At 56.1% G+C, this 14,619-nt stretch overlaps 1 protein-coding gene across 1 annotated transcript in view; it reads left to right on the top strand.

The window, feature by feature from the left end:
* Nucleotides 1–14,619, top strand: part of INPP5A (inositol polyphosphate-5-phosphatase A) — a 242,946-nt gene that overhangs the window by 65,578 nt on the left and 162,749 nt on the right. Inside the window, exon 2 of the mRNA XM_017944467.2 lies at nt 6,327–6,368. Coding sequence (XP_017799956.1) covers nt 6,327–6,368 — 42 coding nt within the window. The remainder of the gene's footprint in view (nt 1–6,326; nt 6,369–14,619) is intronic.

Here is a 14,619-nt window from a genome sequence, read left to right as displayed (position 1 = left end):
CTCCAATTTGTTCTTCTTTTTCAAGACTATTTTTGGCTATTCAGGGTCCTATGAGATTCCATATGAATTTTAGCATGAATTTTTCTATTTCTGCACAAAAAATAGTCATTGGGATTTTTATATAAATGGAATCGAATCTGCAGATCCTTTGGGCAGCATCAGCATCTTAATGACATTAACTCTTCCAGTTTGTGAACATGGAACGGATGTCTGAATTTCTTTCATCAACATTTTGTGGCTTTCAGTGTTCAAGTCTTTTGCCTCCTTGGTTAAGCTTATTTCTAAGTTTTTTATTCTTTTTGATGCTGTCATAAATGCAATTTTTAAAAAATTTCTTTTCAGATTGTTCATTGTTAATGTATAGAAACACCACTGTTGTTTGTGTGTTGATCTTATATCCTGCCACGTTGCTGAATTGCTGAATTTTTGTGATGGAGTCTCACTCTGTCACCCACACTGGAGTGCAGTGGCGGATCTCGGCTCACTGCAACGTCTGCCTCCGGATTCAGGCGATTCTACTCCTCAGCCTCCCAAGTAGCTGGGACCACAGGCGTGCACCACCACACCTGGCTAATTTTTTGCATTTTTAGTAGAGACTGGGTTTTGTCATGTTGGCCAGGCTGATCTTGAACTCCTAACCTCAGGTGATCCACCTGCCTCGGCCTCCCAAAGTGCTGGGATTGCAGGTGAGAGCCACCATGCCCGGCCTTATTTCTATCAATTTTTTGGTGGAATTTTTAGGGTTTTGTATGCATAAGAGCATGTAGTCTGTGAACAGAGATAATTTTACTTCTTCTGTTCCCATTCGGGTACCTTTTCTTTCATCTTCTTGCCTAATCGGCCAGGCTAGGCCTCCCAGTGCAGTGTTGAATGGCAGTGATGAGCGCGGGCATCCTGGTCTCGTTCCTACTCTTAGAGGGAAAGCTTTCTGTCATCCAGTATTGAGTGTGTTCACTGTGGGGGGTAATCTACAGGCACATTCTCTCTCAGAGGTCCTTTCTTTCCTTTTGTGTCTAGAAAAGCTCTTTTTCTCCCACGACGGCAGCTATTTGCTTATTTTCTCTCCTGATTCCTTTGTGGTTTCAAGTCTTATGTTCATCTCCTGAATCCATCTGGAGTTTAATTTCTTTGTGGAATAAAGAAAGGATCTAATATAGCATTTTAAAAGTAAATATTTAACTAGTCCTAGTATTCCTTGTCAATTATTGCCTCTTCCCTCAGCAGTGTGAAATGCCTCAATCTCTCCTGCTGACGTCTCTGAATTCCAAAGCAACAAATGGGAAGAGTTGGGCCTTCTGGGGGCGGCTGCGGGCCAGGCTGCCCCTGTCTGCTTGGTCTCTCCTGCACGTGTTCTCTGTTAGGGGCTGTGCAGCAAACAGACTAAGGATCAGCTCAGTTTTTTTAGTATTTCCCACTAAAATGGAATCATTTTATACGGTCTGTTCCCCCTTCCCTTAAGAATATGCACTATAGAAAAGTACAGATCACTCCAGCTCCCACTGCCCAGAAAGAACCCTTGTCCACGTGGGATGAACGTCCTAGTCTGCAGAGCTCCAGCAAGGAGGACAGGCTGTGCTTCACCAGTTAAATTTAATCCTGCTCAGATTGTCAGGAGAAACAGACACTGAAGTGAAACTCAAGGAACTTCTGAATTTGAGATAAATATTTATTGGTGCCAGAGATAAATTTCTACAATTCCTCTAAGGATAAGAAAACTTTTCTCAACTTGAAGAATGTAGAGTTTAAGAATGCATCTTAATTTTAGAACACATTTAGGAATGCTCTGCTTTGGAAGGTATCAGGATTCTTAGGCAGCCTCTCAGCTCCGGCCCCACCTGCTGATTTAATACGTTCTATTACTTGTGTTTTGTCAGTTTGTAACAGAAACACTCTGTCCCACCTTTCCCTGCCTGCGTTTTCAGCCCTTGGTTCTGTGCTGTGTGGACACACCGTGGGTCGCCGTGGTCTTTCCTTTCTGAGTCCTGGGCTCTGCTCTGTCACCTGAGTTCTGCCTGGCACCTCGGGAATTCCGGTTTTCAGTGTTCGGGCTTTGCTGCTGATGTTTCTCACCGGTTTTTTTTTTTTTTTTTTTTAAGACGGAGTCTCACTCTGTCACACAGGCTGGAGTGCAGTGGCACGATCTTGGCTCACTGCAAGCTCCACCTCCCTGGTTCATGCCATTCTCTGGCCTCAGCCTCCCGAGTAGCTGGGACTACAGGTGCCGCCGCCAGGCCCAGCTAATTTTTTTGTATTTTTTTTTAGTAGAGACGGGGTTTCACGGTGTTAGCCAGGATGGTCTTGATCTCCTGACCTTGTGATCCGTCCATCTCGGCCTCCCAAAGTGCTAGTAGTGTTACAGGTGTGAGCCACCACTCCCAGCCTTTCGCGTGTTTTTAAATAAAGACTCCTACTCTCTTTTTGGACTTGGTCAGTTTTCTCTCCTTTTCAGGGATGCTTTTGTTCTGGTATTTGTTTCTGGATACATTTCCAGTCTTGTTTTCTGAGTCCCTTTATCAGGACGCGCAGGTTCTTGCTGCTTCTCTATCCCGCCCTGCGCCGTCGGGGTCCCCTCTCCGTCCCGCCCTGCGCCGTCGGGGTCCCCTCTCCGACGCTTGCCCTGGAAACATCCTCCCTTCCTGTGACTGCTGCGTTCAGGAGCGAGGATGCTGTCAGACCCTGAGCATCCTTCTCTTCCTCTTCCCCCCGTTTGTTATTTGGTGGGGTTTGGGGGGAAGAGGGTGTCTTAAGCTTTCTTGTGGTGTGTTTGCCCAGAGCTCGATAGTGGTTGAAAAGGTTTTCTTGTTATATCAACTCTTCAAGCTATCCACTTGCACACTGTGGGTATGTGGAGCTGCAGAGTGAAATGTCCTTTTCCCAGATGAAGGGAAGACAGGGAAGGGACATGATGCAGCCTCACTGCTCAGGATGGGAAAACGCTGGGATTAGGGGTCACTTGTTGGCCTGGGGAAGCTCAGTGACCCAGGGAAAATTGAACTGATGGAGAAGACGGTATTTGACCGGACCTGTGAGCAGTGAAGGCATGGGGGCCGTTGCCAGTCTGCAAAGAGAGAGTGCAAGGGCCCTGGGGCCAGAGGACCAAATGTCTGAGACCCAGAGTGGAGCAGGTGGAGGGGAGGGCAGGGAGGCCGTGGGCTCAGGGCCTGGTGGCTGTGCCGACCTGGAAGGCCTTTGCCCTTTACCCTGAGAGAGCAGGAGGGCCCTGGAGGGTGGATCCACTTGTGTTTTCTGAGGATCACCCTGGCTGCCTGTGGAGTGTAGACTGGAAGCAGGTAAGGACACGGCAGGGAGAACCCTGAGGAGGGAGTGGGAAGGGACTGGGGATGGGGAAGAAGTGGATCCATCAGGAGGAAGTGGGGAAAGGGAGCTGGGGACAAAGTGCGATGCGATCTGCTAAGAAGGAGAAGAGGATAAGGGCGGGTAGAATTGGATCCGGGAGAACAGAAGGAGGCTAAAGGATAGAAGATGCGATCAAAGTGGGAGGTCTCGGAAAAAGATCGAGATCGAAAGTCGATCGAAACGTCAGGATCAAAGTCATCGATCAGGCAAAATCAGCCAGCATCGAGAATAAAAGATGTCGATCGAACGTCAGGATCCGCGAGAGATCAAAGGCGTCGATCCAGAATCAGGAAAAATCCGATCAAACTCGAATCGAAAGAACAAAAGATCAGGGATGGGGAGGATGGGAGGCGTGGATCCCCAGGAGGCGGGGAAGAAGCTGGGGACAGGGAGAGTGTGGATCCCCAGGAGGGAGGGGAAAGGGCCTGGGGCGGGGGGAGGTGGGGGTTCTGGGGAACCGCCACGGGAAGTGACACAGTGGCACTGAGGCCAAGGGAGGCTGGTGGGACGGTGGGATGAGGCCCAGGAGGCCCTGGGACCTTCCACACCAGTGTCAGCCAGGGAGACGCAGCAGCACCATGTGGGCCAGAAAGTGGCCCTGGGCAGGGCCCCAAGGTCACCGCAGCTGTCACAGTGACCCTGACTAGTGTTGGGGTGTGTGCCAGAGACAAGAACCGAAGGCCTTGAGGGCTTCGTCTTTTTTTCACGTTTCTTCTCTTCCTTCTTTGGAGTGTTTTTGGTCTCATCTTTCATGTAGACTTTTGGTCTAATTATTTCACAGCCTTTGAGTGCCTCCTCGTAAACAGTCAGCAAACACGGATGTCTTTGTTTAGAGCACTGTATTAGGACCATCTGGGCTTACTAACCTCAGTGGATCCACAGTCAGTGTCTGGGGAAGTCATATCCATGATTGAAATAAGGTCGTGACCCCTGAATCGGGCTGGAGTGTGTGGTGCTGGGCGAGATGCACACAGTGAGCGGTGTGTCCGGGTGTCCGCTATGAGGTCGGACCCATGAATCGGGCTGGAGTGTGGTGCTGGGCGAGATGCACACAGTGTGCAGTGTGTCCGGTGTCCGCTGTCGCATTTGTCTTTGGTGTTTAGGGCGGCTCCTGGACAGGGCTGCCTGGCAAGCAGCTGCAGCTAGATGTGGGGCTGGGACCCTCGATGGGGACTTGCTGGTAGGAGCTGGGGCCAACGGAGGCTGTCCGTGTGGGCTGAGGGTCCTCAGTGACGGGACAGTGGCGTGGGCCAATCGCCTCCCCTCCTGCTGGGTCCTCAGTGGCGGGACAGTGGCGTGGGCTGATGGCCTCCCCTCCTGCTGGAGTCCTCAGTTGCGTGGACAGTCCCAGCTGAGGAGGCTCCCCTGCTGACATGGAGGGCAGGGCATGGGGGCCCTTGGAGCCGCAGTGGGCGATTCTCTCCCTTTGTGCGTGTGCCGGGGTTGTGTGTCTTTGAAGCCTGGGGCCACGGTGTTCTCAGCTCAGTCCTGTGGTCTGTGAGGCTCTTGTTTCTTGGTCAGGTTCTTTTTTCCTTCGTTAATTTATCTAAAATTCAGCCTTCCTGCTTTTTAGGCTTCTTAGACCCGTCAGCAAGTGAAGGGAGGAGCACGCCTGGCATGTGGCCAGCCTAGTGATGCTGCTGCGTGTGCATGGTGCGGAGTCTGGACCCAGCTGTGTTGGCGGCCTGCATGCCTTGGCCCCGTGCCCACGGCCACAGAGGCTGAGACCAGGGTAGGGGCTTTAGTCCTGATGGGGGCAGGGGCAGGGCCTTGTTTATTGTTTTCAATCACGGCAAAACCCCACAACATTTACCACCTTAACCGTTTCCGAGTGTACAGTTCCTTAGTGCTAAGTACATTCACATTGTTGTTTAACGGATCTCTAGAACTTTGTTATCTCACAAAATGGAAACTCTACCCTTTTAGACGCTGACTCTGTCCCTCCACGGTCCCTCCACGTGGGTGATGTTGAAGCTGGGGTGCTTCCTGAGCGTGGGCGGCTCACGCTGAGTGCTTGCTCGCAGCCTCGTCCGCGGCGGCTCACGCTGAGTGCTTGCTCGCAGCCTCGTCCGCGGCGGCTCACGCTGAGTGCTTGCTCGCGGCCTCGTCCGCGGCGGCCTCTCCACTCTCGGGTTTGAATGGCTGTGCTGCCCTCGGCCAGAGCTGGCACAGAACCCAGGAGCAGCCAGGTGGCCTGGGGCTCAGCGGAGCTGTCAGGGTGGGAGAGCGACTGGGCCATCCTCTTCTCTTGAAGCAGTGGCATTTTCAGGCTTGCGCTTGGCTCCTCCGATTCTGTCCAGGAGCTTCCTGGGGCCTGGGTCTCTGTGGTGGGGCTGGAGTTTCCTTGCGTGTGTGCACGTGTGTGCATGTGTGTGCACGCCTGTGGCATGGGGTAGGTTTTCTGTTGATGACTCTAGCAAGTGCTTCCTGAAGATTCTGACAGTTGTGACTGACTCTGTAAAAGCCCCTTGCTCTTTGCCCCAAACACACAGAAATGCAATGTGTGACCGTGATGTTTTGTGCTCCACAAAGCTCAGCTTTGTCTAGTGCCCGTGAAGGGGGCTTTGGCCCAGGGAGGGACAGGTGTGAAAAGGTGACACCGTCTTGCTTGTTGGAACCGGGTTACTGGCTGAGCCGTCTCTTCCCTGGGAGGCTTGGAGGCTGGAGCAACACAGGGCCTTCCCCTCCTTGCCACCCCTGTGGAGTCCGCGGGACTCTGCCTGCGCTTTACTAGGACAGATCGCATCGTGTGCCATGTCCCTGGGACAGACCTCAGAGCGGAGCCCCCATACAGAGCTGGGTCCCCTGGTGGGACTGGGGTTTCCCCACGCGGATGGGGCTCCTCCATGCAGGTGGGCCTGGGCTGCACCTCCGCTCCTGCCCCACCTTGTCTTCATAGGCGCTTCTCGGCTCCATTTAGGGCTGGGCCATTGGTCTGACTGACTTTTCTTTTTCTTCTTAATTTACAGCCAGAAAACCTTCAGAAGAACTGGCTTCGGGAATTTTACCAGGTAAGAACCACTGAAACATGTTCTTTTGGATTCATTATTTAGCAATAAGGTGCCTTTTTGCTTTGGTGTTCCTCCATGGAGTCTGGTGTGTCTATGGGGAGCGCAGGCCTAGGCTGTGGCTGGGGGTCTCAGCTCCACTGCCTGTGCTGGGCAACACATTTCTGTGCCACAGTCGGTCCGCTGCCTGCCTGCCGGTGAGCCTGGCCAGATCCTCCTCAGGCTCACTGTTCATATTCCGGCTCCCTCCCTGCTCCCCGCGGGGTTCAGAGAACCCGGGGGCTCCCTCCAGGACTGGGTCAGCGTCCCCAGTGGGGCCATGGAGAGCTGGCGGTGAGGCTGGGTGTGCTTTTCAGCAGGTCTGGTTCATGCAGTACAAGGCTGTGTGGGGGCCAGACAGTTGGCGAGGCCGCGTGAAGGGCTGGGGCGGCTCTGTGCAGAGAGTGGCTGCTGGACTAGGGGAGGCGACCGGTGTGGAGAGTTTCGGGCTGGCATTGCCAGGCCAAGGCACAGACCCCCTGACTAATAAGGGACCGGTGTTCATGGAGCCCGGTACTGTGCCGTGCTCTGGTGCGGATGCTGCAGATGCCACTGTGAAGAGACAGGCTGGGTGCCCTTGCAGGTCTTCATGGAAGGAGCTGCCTGGGGCCTGTGGCTGAGCAGGTGTGCCTGTGGGGTGGCGCCAGAGGCCTCTCTGAGGACTGGGTGCATGGAGGAGGTCTGGCGGGCGAGGAGGGTGATGTGGTCATGGCATGATGGTGGCCAGGCTCGGCTCCAGGGGCTGGCGGCGAGGTCAGTGTCAGGGTGGGGTGGCCTGGACGGTGGAGCTGCTCCTGTGTTCAGACCCACAGCAAGGGCTGAGCCGGGGACTGAAATCCTGTTTCAGGTGTGTTTGACTGTTGGTTGGGGATGGGCTGGGGAGGCCAGAGTGGAGGCCTGGGGGCCCTCTGTAGGGGGATGGGGGCATGGAACCTGGGGGGTGGCACGACCTGGGGCTGAGGTGCTGGGCCAGGGGTGGAGCTGGGGCAGCCAGGAGGGGTGGGGACCTCTGTGCCGTCAGGCTTGTGTCCTGCCCACCAGTGCTCCCATGTGGTGAGGCCCCCAGCATGGAATGGTGTTTCTGTAGCTAGCATCCAAGTACCTCCATAGGGACAGCGATGTGTGTGTGTGCATGTGTGTGTGCGTGTGTGTGCTTGACACCCATGTGATGAGGAAGCCATTGTCCTACAGGGAAGTGTGTGTGCATGTGTACATGCATGTGTGTGTGCATGCACACGTGTGTGCGTGTGTGTGTGCCTAACACCCATGTGATGAAGCCATTTTCCTACAAGGAAGTGTGTGTGCCCATGTGTGCGTGCATGTGTGTGTGTGCGCATGTGTGTGCTCAGAACCTATGCGGCGAGGAAGCCGTTGTGTGCCCCTGTGTGCGTGCGTGTGTGTGTGTGCGCGTGTGTGTGCTCAGAACCTATGCGGCGAGGAAGCCGTTGTTCTACAGGGACCTGACAAATCTCTCTCTGTAGAGTCTTTGGTCAGATGTGCAAATGAGAGACATTTTCCCCTTTGAAAACATATATTTACAAATTGAAATAATAGGTACGATGAATTTAGCTGTAATGTGCGACATCATCTACTCAGCCCTCACTTGGAGAAAGAGGACCCTCTAGGAGTTGAAGCTGCCACGCCACCCCCATCACGGTGCTCTCGTCATCCCCGTCCTTTATGCCAACTGCAGGTGGGGGGCCAGCGGCGGGGTGGGTTTGCAAGGTGGGGTCTTGCTGTGTGTGCCTGTCGGGGAGACCCGCATCCTTGCAGAACCTTCATCCTCTCCCGGCATGTATCCCGACGTGTCTCCTCTCCAGGGATCCACAGGGTTTCCCTCACTGAATGTTGAGGTGTGTGTGACCAGCCAGGAGCAGAACCTGCCGCATTCACAGCTGAAATCAGGATCTGCCCTTGTGTATTGGTGTTTTTCCTTTTTGAAAACTGCTACTTTTTTGTTGTCGTCGTTGTTGTTGTTTGTTTTTGAGACGGACTCTTGCTCTGTTGCCCAGGCTGGAGTGCAATGGCGCGATCTCGGCTCACTGCAAGCTTCGCCTCCCGGGTTCACGCCATTCTCCTGCCTCAGCCTCCCAAGTAGCTGGGACTACAGGCGCCCGCCACCACGCCCGGCTAATTCCCAGTTTCAAGCGATTCTCCTGCCTCAGCCTCCCAAGTAGCTGGGATTATAGGTGCCCATCACCACGCCTGGCTAGTTTTTGTATTTTTAGTAGAGACAGGGTTTCACCACTTTAACCAGGCTGGTCTTGAACTCCTGACCTCAGGTGATCTGCCCACCTCAGCCTCCCAAAGTGCTGGGATTATAGGCATGAGCCACCATGCCTGGCCTGTCTGCCGTTTTTTTCTTGGTTTATTTTATTTTAATCATATTTTAATTTTGTCCCAATCAAGCCAGCGGCTGCCCCGCAGGAGCAGGGTTTTAGGAGACATTTCAGTGTCTGGGCCTGACCCGCCGTTCCTGGTGGTGTGGTGCAGCCATGGCGGACACCGAGGTCCCAGCAACAGCTCCCAGCAAACCCTGGGCTTCCTCACACCAGGCGGTAGCCGGGATCTACCTGGGGCTCCAAAGGCCTCTTCTGCCTCAGGGAGGGGCATGTGAGCCCCACCTGTGAGGGACCGGAAAGCTCAATGTGGAGGAAGCCCCCATCCCCACACTGCAGCCCCCAGCAGGTGTTTCCCTGTGTCCATGGACCCCCGAATCCTGGTCCCCTCTGTTCCTGCAGCTCTGTGGAGCCCAGTGGTGGGGGTGCGGGGGGGTGGGGAGCAGTTCGTGAACAGGAAGTAGGGGTTGCCCTGGGCCTAGCTCCGGGCCTGCACACCTGTTGGGTTCTCTTCAGGCTGGGCCATGCGCTGGACTTCCCAAGCGAGGTGCTGGCCCTGGACATGTGACCTGAGCACAGAGAGCTACAAAAAAACCCAGAGGACCTGCCAGTGGACGTTGGCCTGTGGCCCCAGCCAGCTCGCTGCAGGGCACAGGTGTGGTGGGGAGACCTGGGGCTGCTCCAGGGTCTGCAGCCTATGCTGGCCAGCGTGGGGACCACCCAGTGTTGGGTCAGCTGGGCCCAGCCATCCACATCCCGCTGATGCTCAGGCACCCGTGGGCTGGGCCGTGGCAGCTCCTCTGCTCCGCTCCTCACTGTCCAGACAGCCGCGTCTGCCACGGAGTTCGGAGCTGGTGTCTTTGCTCACTAACTGAAGAAGCTCTTGTTCCCCAGGGTTTATGGTTGGGTTTGGGATGAGGATGAAGTAGATCCCTTGGAGAATAGCGGAGGCCTGAGCAGGAAAAACATCTGGAAAGAGGTCTTTTGGGATCGGGACAGGGAGAGCTCAGCATCAGCAGGGTCTTAGGAGATGAGGAGTGCACGGGAAGGCCCTGTCAGGGGAGGGTGAGGGAGGTGAGGTGGGTGGTGCCCCACAGAGGAGGGTGGAGGTGAGGGTGGGGAGAGGCCCTGTCAGAGGAGGGAGGTGGGAGGCCTGTCTGGAGGGTGAGGGGAGGTGGGAGTTCTGTCTTGAGGGGAGGTGGGTGGAGGCCCTGTCAGAGTGGCGGCGTGCGCTGCGTCCCGCCGCGATGGCGGCGGCGCAGTGCGGCGCGTCCGCCCGGCGCAGCCGCTATATGGCGTGCCAACGCAGCCCCGGCCGCATGGCGGCGGCGTGAGGCAAACCGCCTATATGCTATGGCGGCGCAACGGGTCGGCGGCGCTATGGCGGCGTGCTGCGCAGTCCTGGCGGCAGCAGAAAAGGAGGCAAGAGGTGTGTCAGAGAAAGAGAGAGAGAGAGGGATGGAGGAGGACGGGCAGGAGAGGCCCCAGAGTGAGTGTAATGGAGGGGTGAAACAGAGGAGGGATGGAGGGGTGGCAGGAATGGAGGGTGGAGGATGGTAGGGAGAAGGAGGGTGAGGGAGGGGTGGGTGGGGGAAGGGTCTCAATGAGGGGTGGAGGTGGAAGGAGGGTGGAAGGGAAGTGGTGGGGGGAAGGGTGGAAACACAGGGTGGAGGTGGAGGAATGGAATGGAGGGTGGAATGGAAGGGTGGTGGTGGAGGGCCAACACAGGGTGGAGGAACACAGTGGAGGTGGACGTGGAGGGGCCCACCAGAGGAGGGGGATGGGGAGGGGTGATCGGGCAGGGAGAGGTCCACGAGGATGGCTGGAGGTGAGGGGTGGAAGGAGGGGAGAGTCTCAACAGAGGATAATGGAGGGGTGAGGTGGCAGGGGGATGAGGCTCAATGAGGGTGGAGGGGGGAGGCCCACAGAGGGTGGAGGTGGAGGGTGGAGGGTGGAAGTGGTGGCCACAGAGGGAGGGGGGTGGAGGAGGGTGGATGGGAGGGCCCAACAGGGTGGAGGGGAACTGTCAGATGAGGAGGGAGGTGAGGTGGGCAGGGGCGAGGCCCTCAAGAGGAGGGTGAGGGAGGTGAGGTGGGCAACGGAAGGAGGGGTGGAAGGAGTGGTGGAAGGGTGGAACACAGGAACACAGGGAGGGAATGGAAGGAATGGTGGGTGGAATGGAGGGTGGAGGTGGGGGAGGCCACAGTGGTGGAAGGAACAGTGGAGGAGCAGAGGAGGAAGAAGGGTGGGAGGTGACGTGGGCAGGGGAGAGGCCCCACAGAGGAGGGCGTGGGAGGTGAGGTGGGCAGGGAGAGGCCCCATCAGAGGAGGGAGTGGGAGGTGAGGTGGGGAGGCCTCACCAGAGGAGGGTGTGGAGGTGATGGGGTAGGGGGGAGAGGCCCTCACAGAGGAGGGCGGGGAGGTGAGGGGTGGTGGTGGGGAGAGGCCCCAGTGAGTGGTGGAGGAGCCATGGAGAGCCCTGTCAGGAGATCTGTAGAGAAATAAAGAACACACAGGGAGCCATGATTTCTGTTCTGTTGAGTGGACTGGAGGCGTGGGGGGCCTGACGCCCTAGGGGCTGCCTGTTGGCTGGATGGTGGACACCAGCCCTGGAATGGCCTCGGGTCTGGACAGTGGGACTGGCTGGAGGGGCCCTTGTCCCTTGCTTGGCCATGTGTGTGGCCCTTGACTGTGAGGGGCTGGGCTGTGGCTGGAGCCTGCCTCCAAGCTCTCTAGGTTTCCTAGTTTGTGTTATATTTGGCAAGAACAGCTGCCGTGTTAAGCTAAGGCTTTTGTTTGTTTGTTTTCTTTTAAAACGGAGGCCTTGGGGCAGTGGGGGAGTTTGGAATTCTTTTGGGGTTTTGGGCACATCCAGGAGGGGCCAGCAGTGGGGATGGGTCCTGGCTGCTCCGTCCCGTGGAGCAGGGACAATTCCCGCACATTCGGGTCTGCAGCCTGTGCAGCGTGGGGCCCTCTGCACCGGAGGCCATGGGGGAGAACAGTTTGGGAGCAGCCAGCAAGACCCCAACTTGACAGACCTCACACCCAAGGCTCAGGCCACCCGGAATTCCCACGTCACGTCCCATTTCTTCCATTTCTTTCCCTTTTACTTTTTTTCTTTTACTTACGACTTAACAGTTACTGTGAATGTTGACAGTGTAGAGTTCGCCAGTGGTGCTGGAAGTTGAGTTCTGAACGAGGTGGTTCTCCTGTGACCTGCAGCCCCTGGAATGCCACAGCCCGTAGGGGCCCCTCCTTCCCGAGTCCCCCCGCGGGGCCCCCTCCTTCCCGAGTCCCCCCGCAGGAGCCCCCCCTTCCCGAGACCCCTGCAGGGCCCCCTCCTTCCCAAGTCCCCCACTGAACAGAGGCCCTGCCGAGTGGTTTGTCGGACCCAGCAAAAGGGCGGGCAGGGCTGTGGGAGGTGGACAGCAGCACCTGGCGTCCTTTCTGGAGACTCAGCCTTTATGAAAGACAATAGAGTCGTTTGTAAAGAAAAATAATGAATGATGGTTTGCTCTGTGCAGTGTGTCATTTTTCCTGGTTGCAAAACCAAATTTTCTTGGTTTTCTTGGAAGAAGCCTCTTCAGAAGGAAGAAATTTCAGTGACACTTAGAAAAGACAATTCTCAAAAGTAAGATTTCAACCCCAGTCCCCACTCTCGTGCTTTTTTTAGCCTGACTTGGTTTCTTAGGCAGTCAGCCAGTTCAGCTGCTGCACTGAGGGGCCACGGGCTGGTGGGTTTCTGGCAGTGAGTGGGCCTCGCCCAGGGCTGGGTCAGATACCTGGTGGTCTCCGTGATCAGAACCCACTGTGCCAGCAGCTCAAGGGCGAGGGATGGATGAGATGCCTTGACACTGGGCCTCTGACTGTTTTGGGTTTTTTAAAATCCTAGAGTTTCCATTATATAGTTATTTTATTTTTCAAAATAGCCTTGAACAAGTGGCTTTTATATACAGAAGAACTAACTATGACCTTCATGGTTTTTTAGAAACCTTTTCTGTAAAACTTGATTCCTGTAGAGAGTGCAGGAGACAGTGCAGAAAAGCCTGTGTGTGCCTCCATCGCCAGTCCTGAGCACCCTCGACGCCTTTGGGATCCACGGCTTTCGAAGATTAGGTCCGGAACTCAGCCTGGCGCCTGAGAGCTTGGCATGCCTTCTCAAGTCTTGAGTCCCCAGGCAGAGCCTGACCAGCGCGATGGCTCACGCCTGCAATCCCAGCACTTTGGGAGGCTGAAGCAGGCAGATCACTTGAGCTCGGGAGTTTGAGACCAGCCTGGCCAACATGATGAAACCCGGTCTTTACTAAAAATACAAAAAATTAGCCAGGCATGGTGGTGGGCACCCATAATCTCAGCTACTTGGGAGGCTGAGGCAGGAGAATCGCTTGAACCCAGGAGGCAGAGGTTGCAGTGAGCCGAGATCGCACCACTGTACTCCAGCCTGGGTGATGGAGTGAGACCTTGTCTCAAAAAGATAAATAGATAAACAAAGCTGCAGAGCCTGGGCTCACCCTGTGCTGGCCTCCTCAGCTGTCCTGTCTATCCGTCCAGGTTCCGTCCTCTCTCCTGAGAATCAGACTCACAGACTCATCACCAGGGGTTCCAGAATCTTCTCCACGTCAAGAGGGGCTCAGGCCCCAAACGCAAGAGCCAACCCCCACTGCTGTCTTCAGAATGCTGTGGCCCCTCCCACTTTCCTGTGTTAACATTCTGCCCCCAAGGTGGCCTCAGGAGGCCTGGCCCTGGGCGCCGATGAGATCACAGGGGAGGACTCCATCCCCATAAATGTGATCAGTGCCCTGAAGGAAGAGGCTGAGCGCTGCCGCACCCCTTCTGTCCTGTGAGGACACTGCAGGAAGGCGTCAGGAAGGCGCCATCTGTGAGGAATGGACCCTCCTTGTGGAACGGGCTGGCCTCGCTCTTATCCTCCTAGTTTCAAGCGCCCTGTGGAGCGCACGTCTGTGGCGTAGGCCCCGCAGGCTGCGGTGTTTTGTTGCGGCAGCCGGAGTGAAGAGAATGCCTTCCCGTGAAGCGTTCAGCGTTGGGTCAGCGTGGCGGGCCCGCAAAGAACGCTTGCTGGGGGATGCCAGGCTGTACTCAGATGGAGGGATGGTACATGGGGCCAGAGGGAGCCTGAGTCTGGGCCTGGAGCTGCTGCCCTCTGTCCCCACAGTGGCCCGATCCATGTCTCGAGTTGCTCTGAATTCCTGACACTGTCTTGTGGCGGCCCATAGCCCGTGGGCCACGCTGGAGGTCTTCGTTTCAGAAGCTTCCCGTCCTCCTCCTTGCCTGTCTTCCAAACGTGGTGTCAGGAACTAGCTCAGGATGCAACTGCTGGTTTTAGCCTTTTCAAAATGTGCACCCTAGAAGCACCCGGGATGCTGTGTGAGGAAGACTTCTGTGGGGCTTTCCCACGTGACTTTTCTGGCCCACTGAGTTTCCTTTTAAACCCCCAGGCATCTGGGGTGGAAGGTCCGTGGCCGCTGCTCAGTGGAGTGGGAGGAAGTGGCTGCTGGGTGTGGGAAGGCTCCTGAACACTCAGAACCTGGAAGTTAATTGCGCTCTTTTGACCGAAGGGGTGGGATCCAGCCTGTATTCGATGCACAGCTTTGTGGCTGCATTTCCGCCCCTGGTGAAGCAGCTGGGCAGGCCCCTTTGCTCGAGGGCCCCATCTTTGGGGTAGGACCCGGCCCTGCTGGGGAGTGGGCAGCTGGGACTGAGGTGGACACCCTTGCTCGAAGCCAAGAAGACCCAGGAGTAGGGGAGGGTGTCGAGGACAGAGTGGGCAGTGGGTTGGAGTAGGCACTGGGTTGGTGGGAGGGCGCTGGGTTGGTGGAGGAGCTGGTTGGAGACTGAAGGGCTGGGAGGCCCCGGGC

Source organism: Papio anubis, chromosome 11 (genome assembly GCF_008728515.1).
Source record: "Papio anubis isolate 15944 chromosome 11, Panubis1.0, whole genome shotgun sequence".
In the NCBI taxonomy this organism is placed as follows: domain Eukaryota; kingdom Metazoa; phylum Chordata; class Mammalia; order Primates; family Cercopithecidae; genus Papio; species Papio anubis.
The sequence above is the reverse complement of the archived record's forward strand: the minus strand, read 5'-3'. Positions and strand labels throughout refer to the sequence as shown.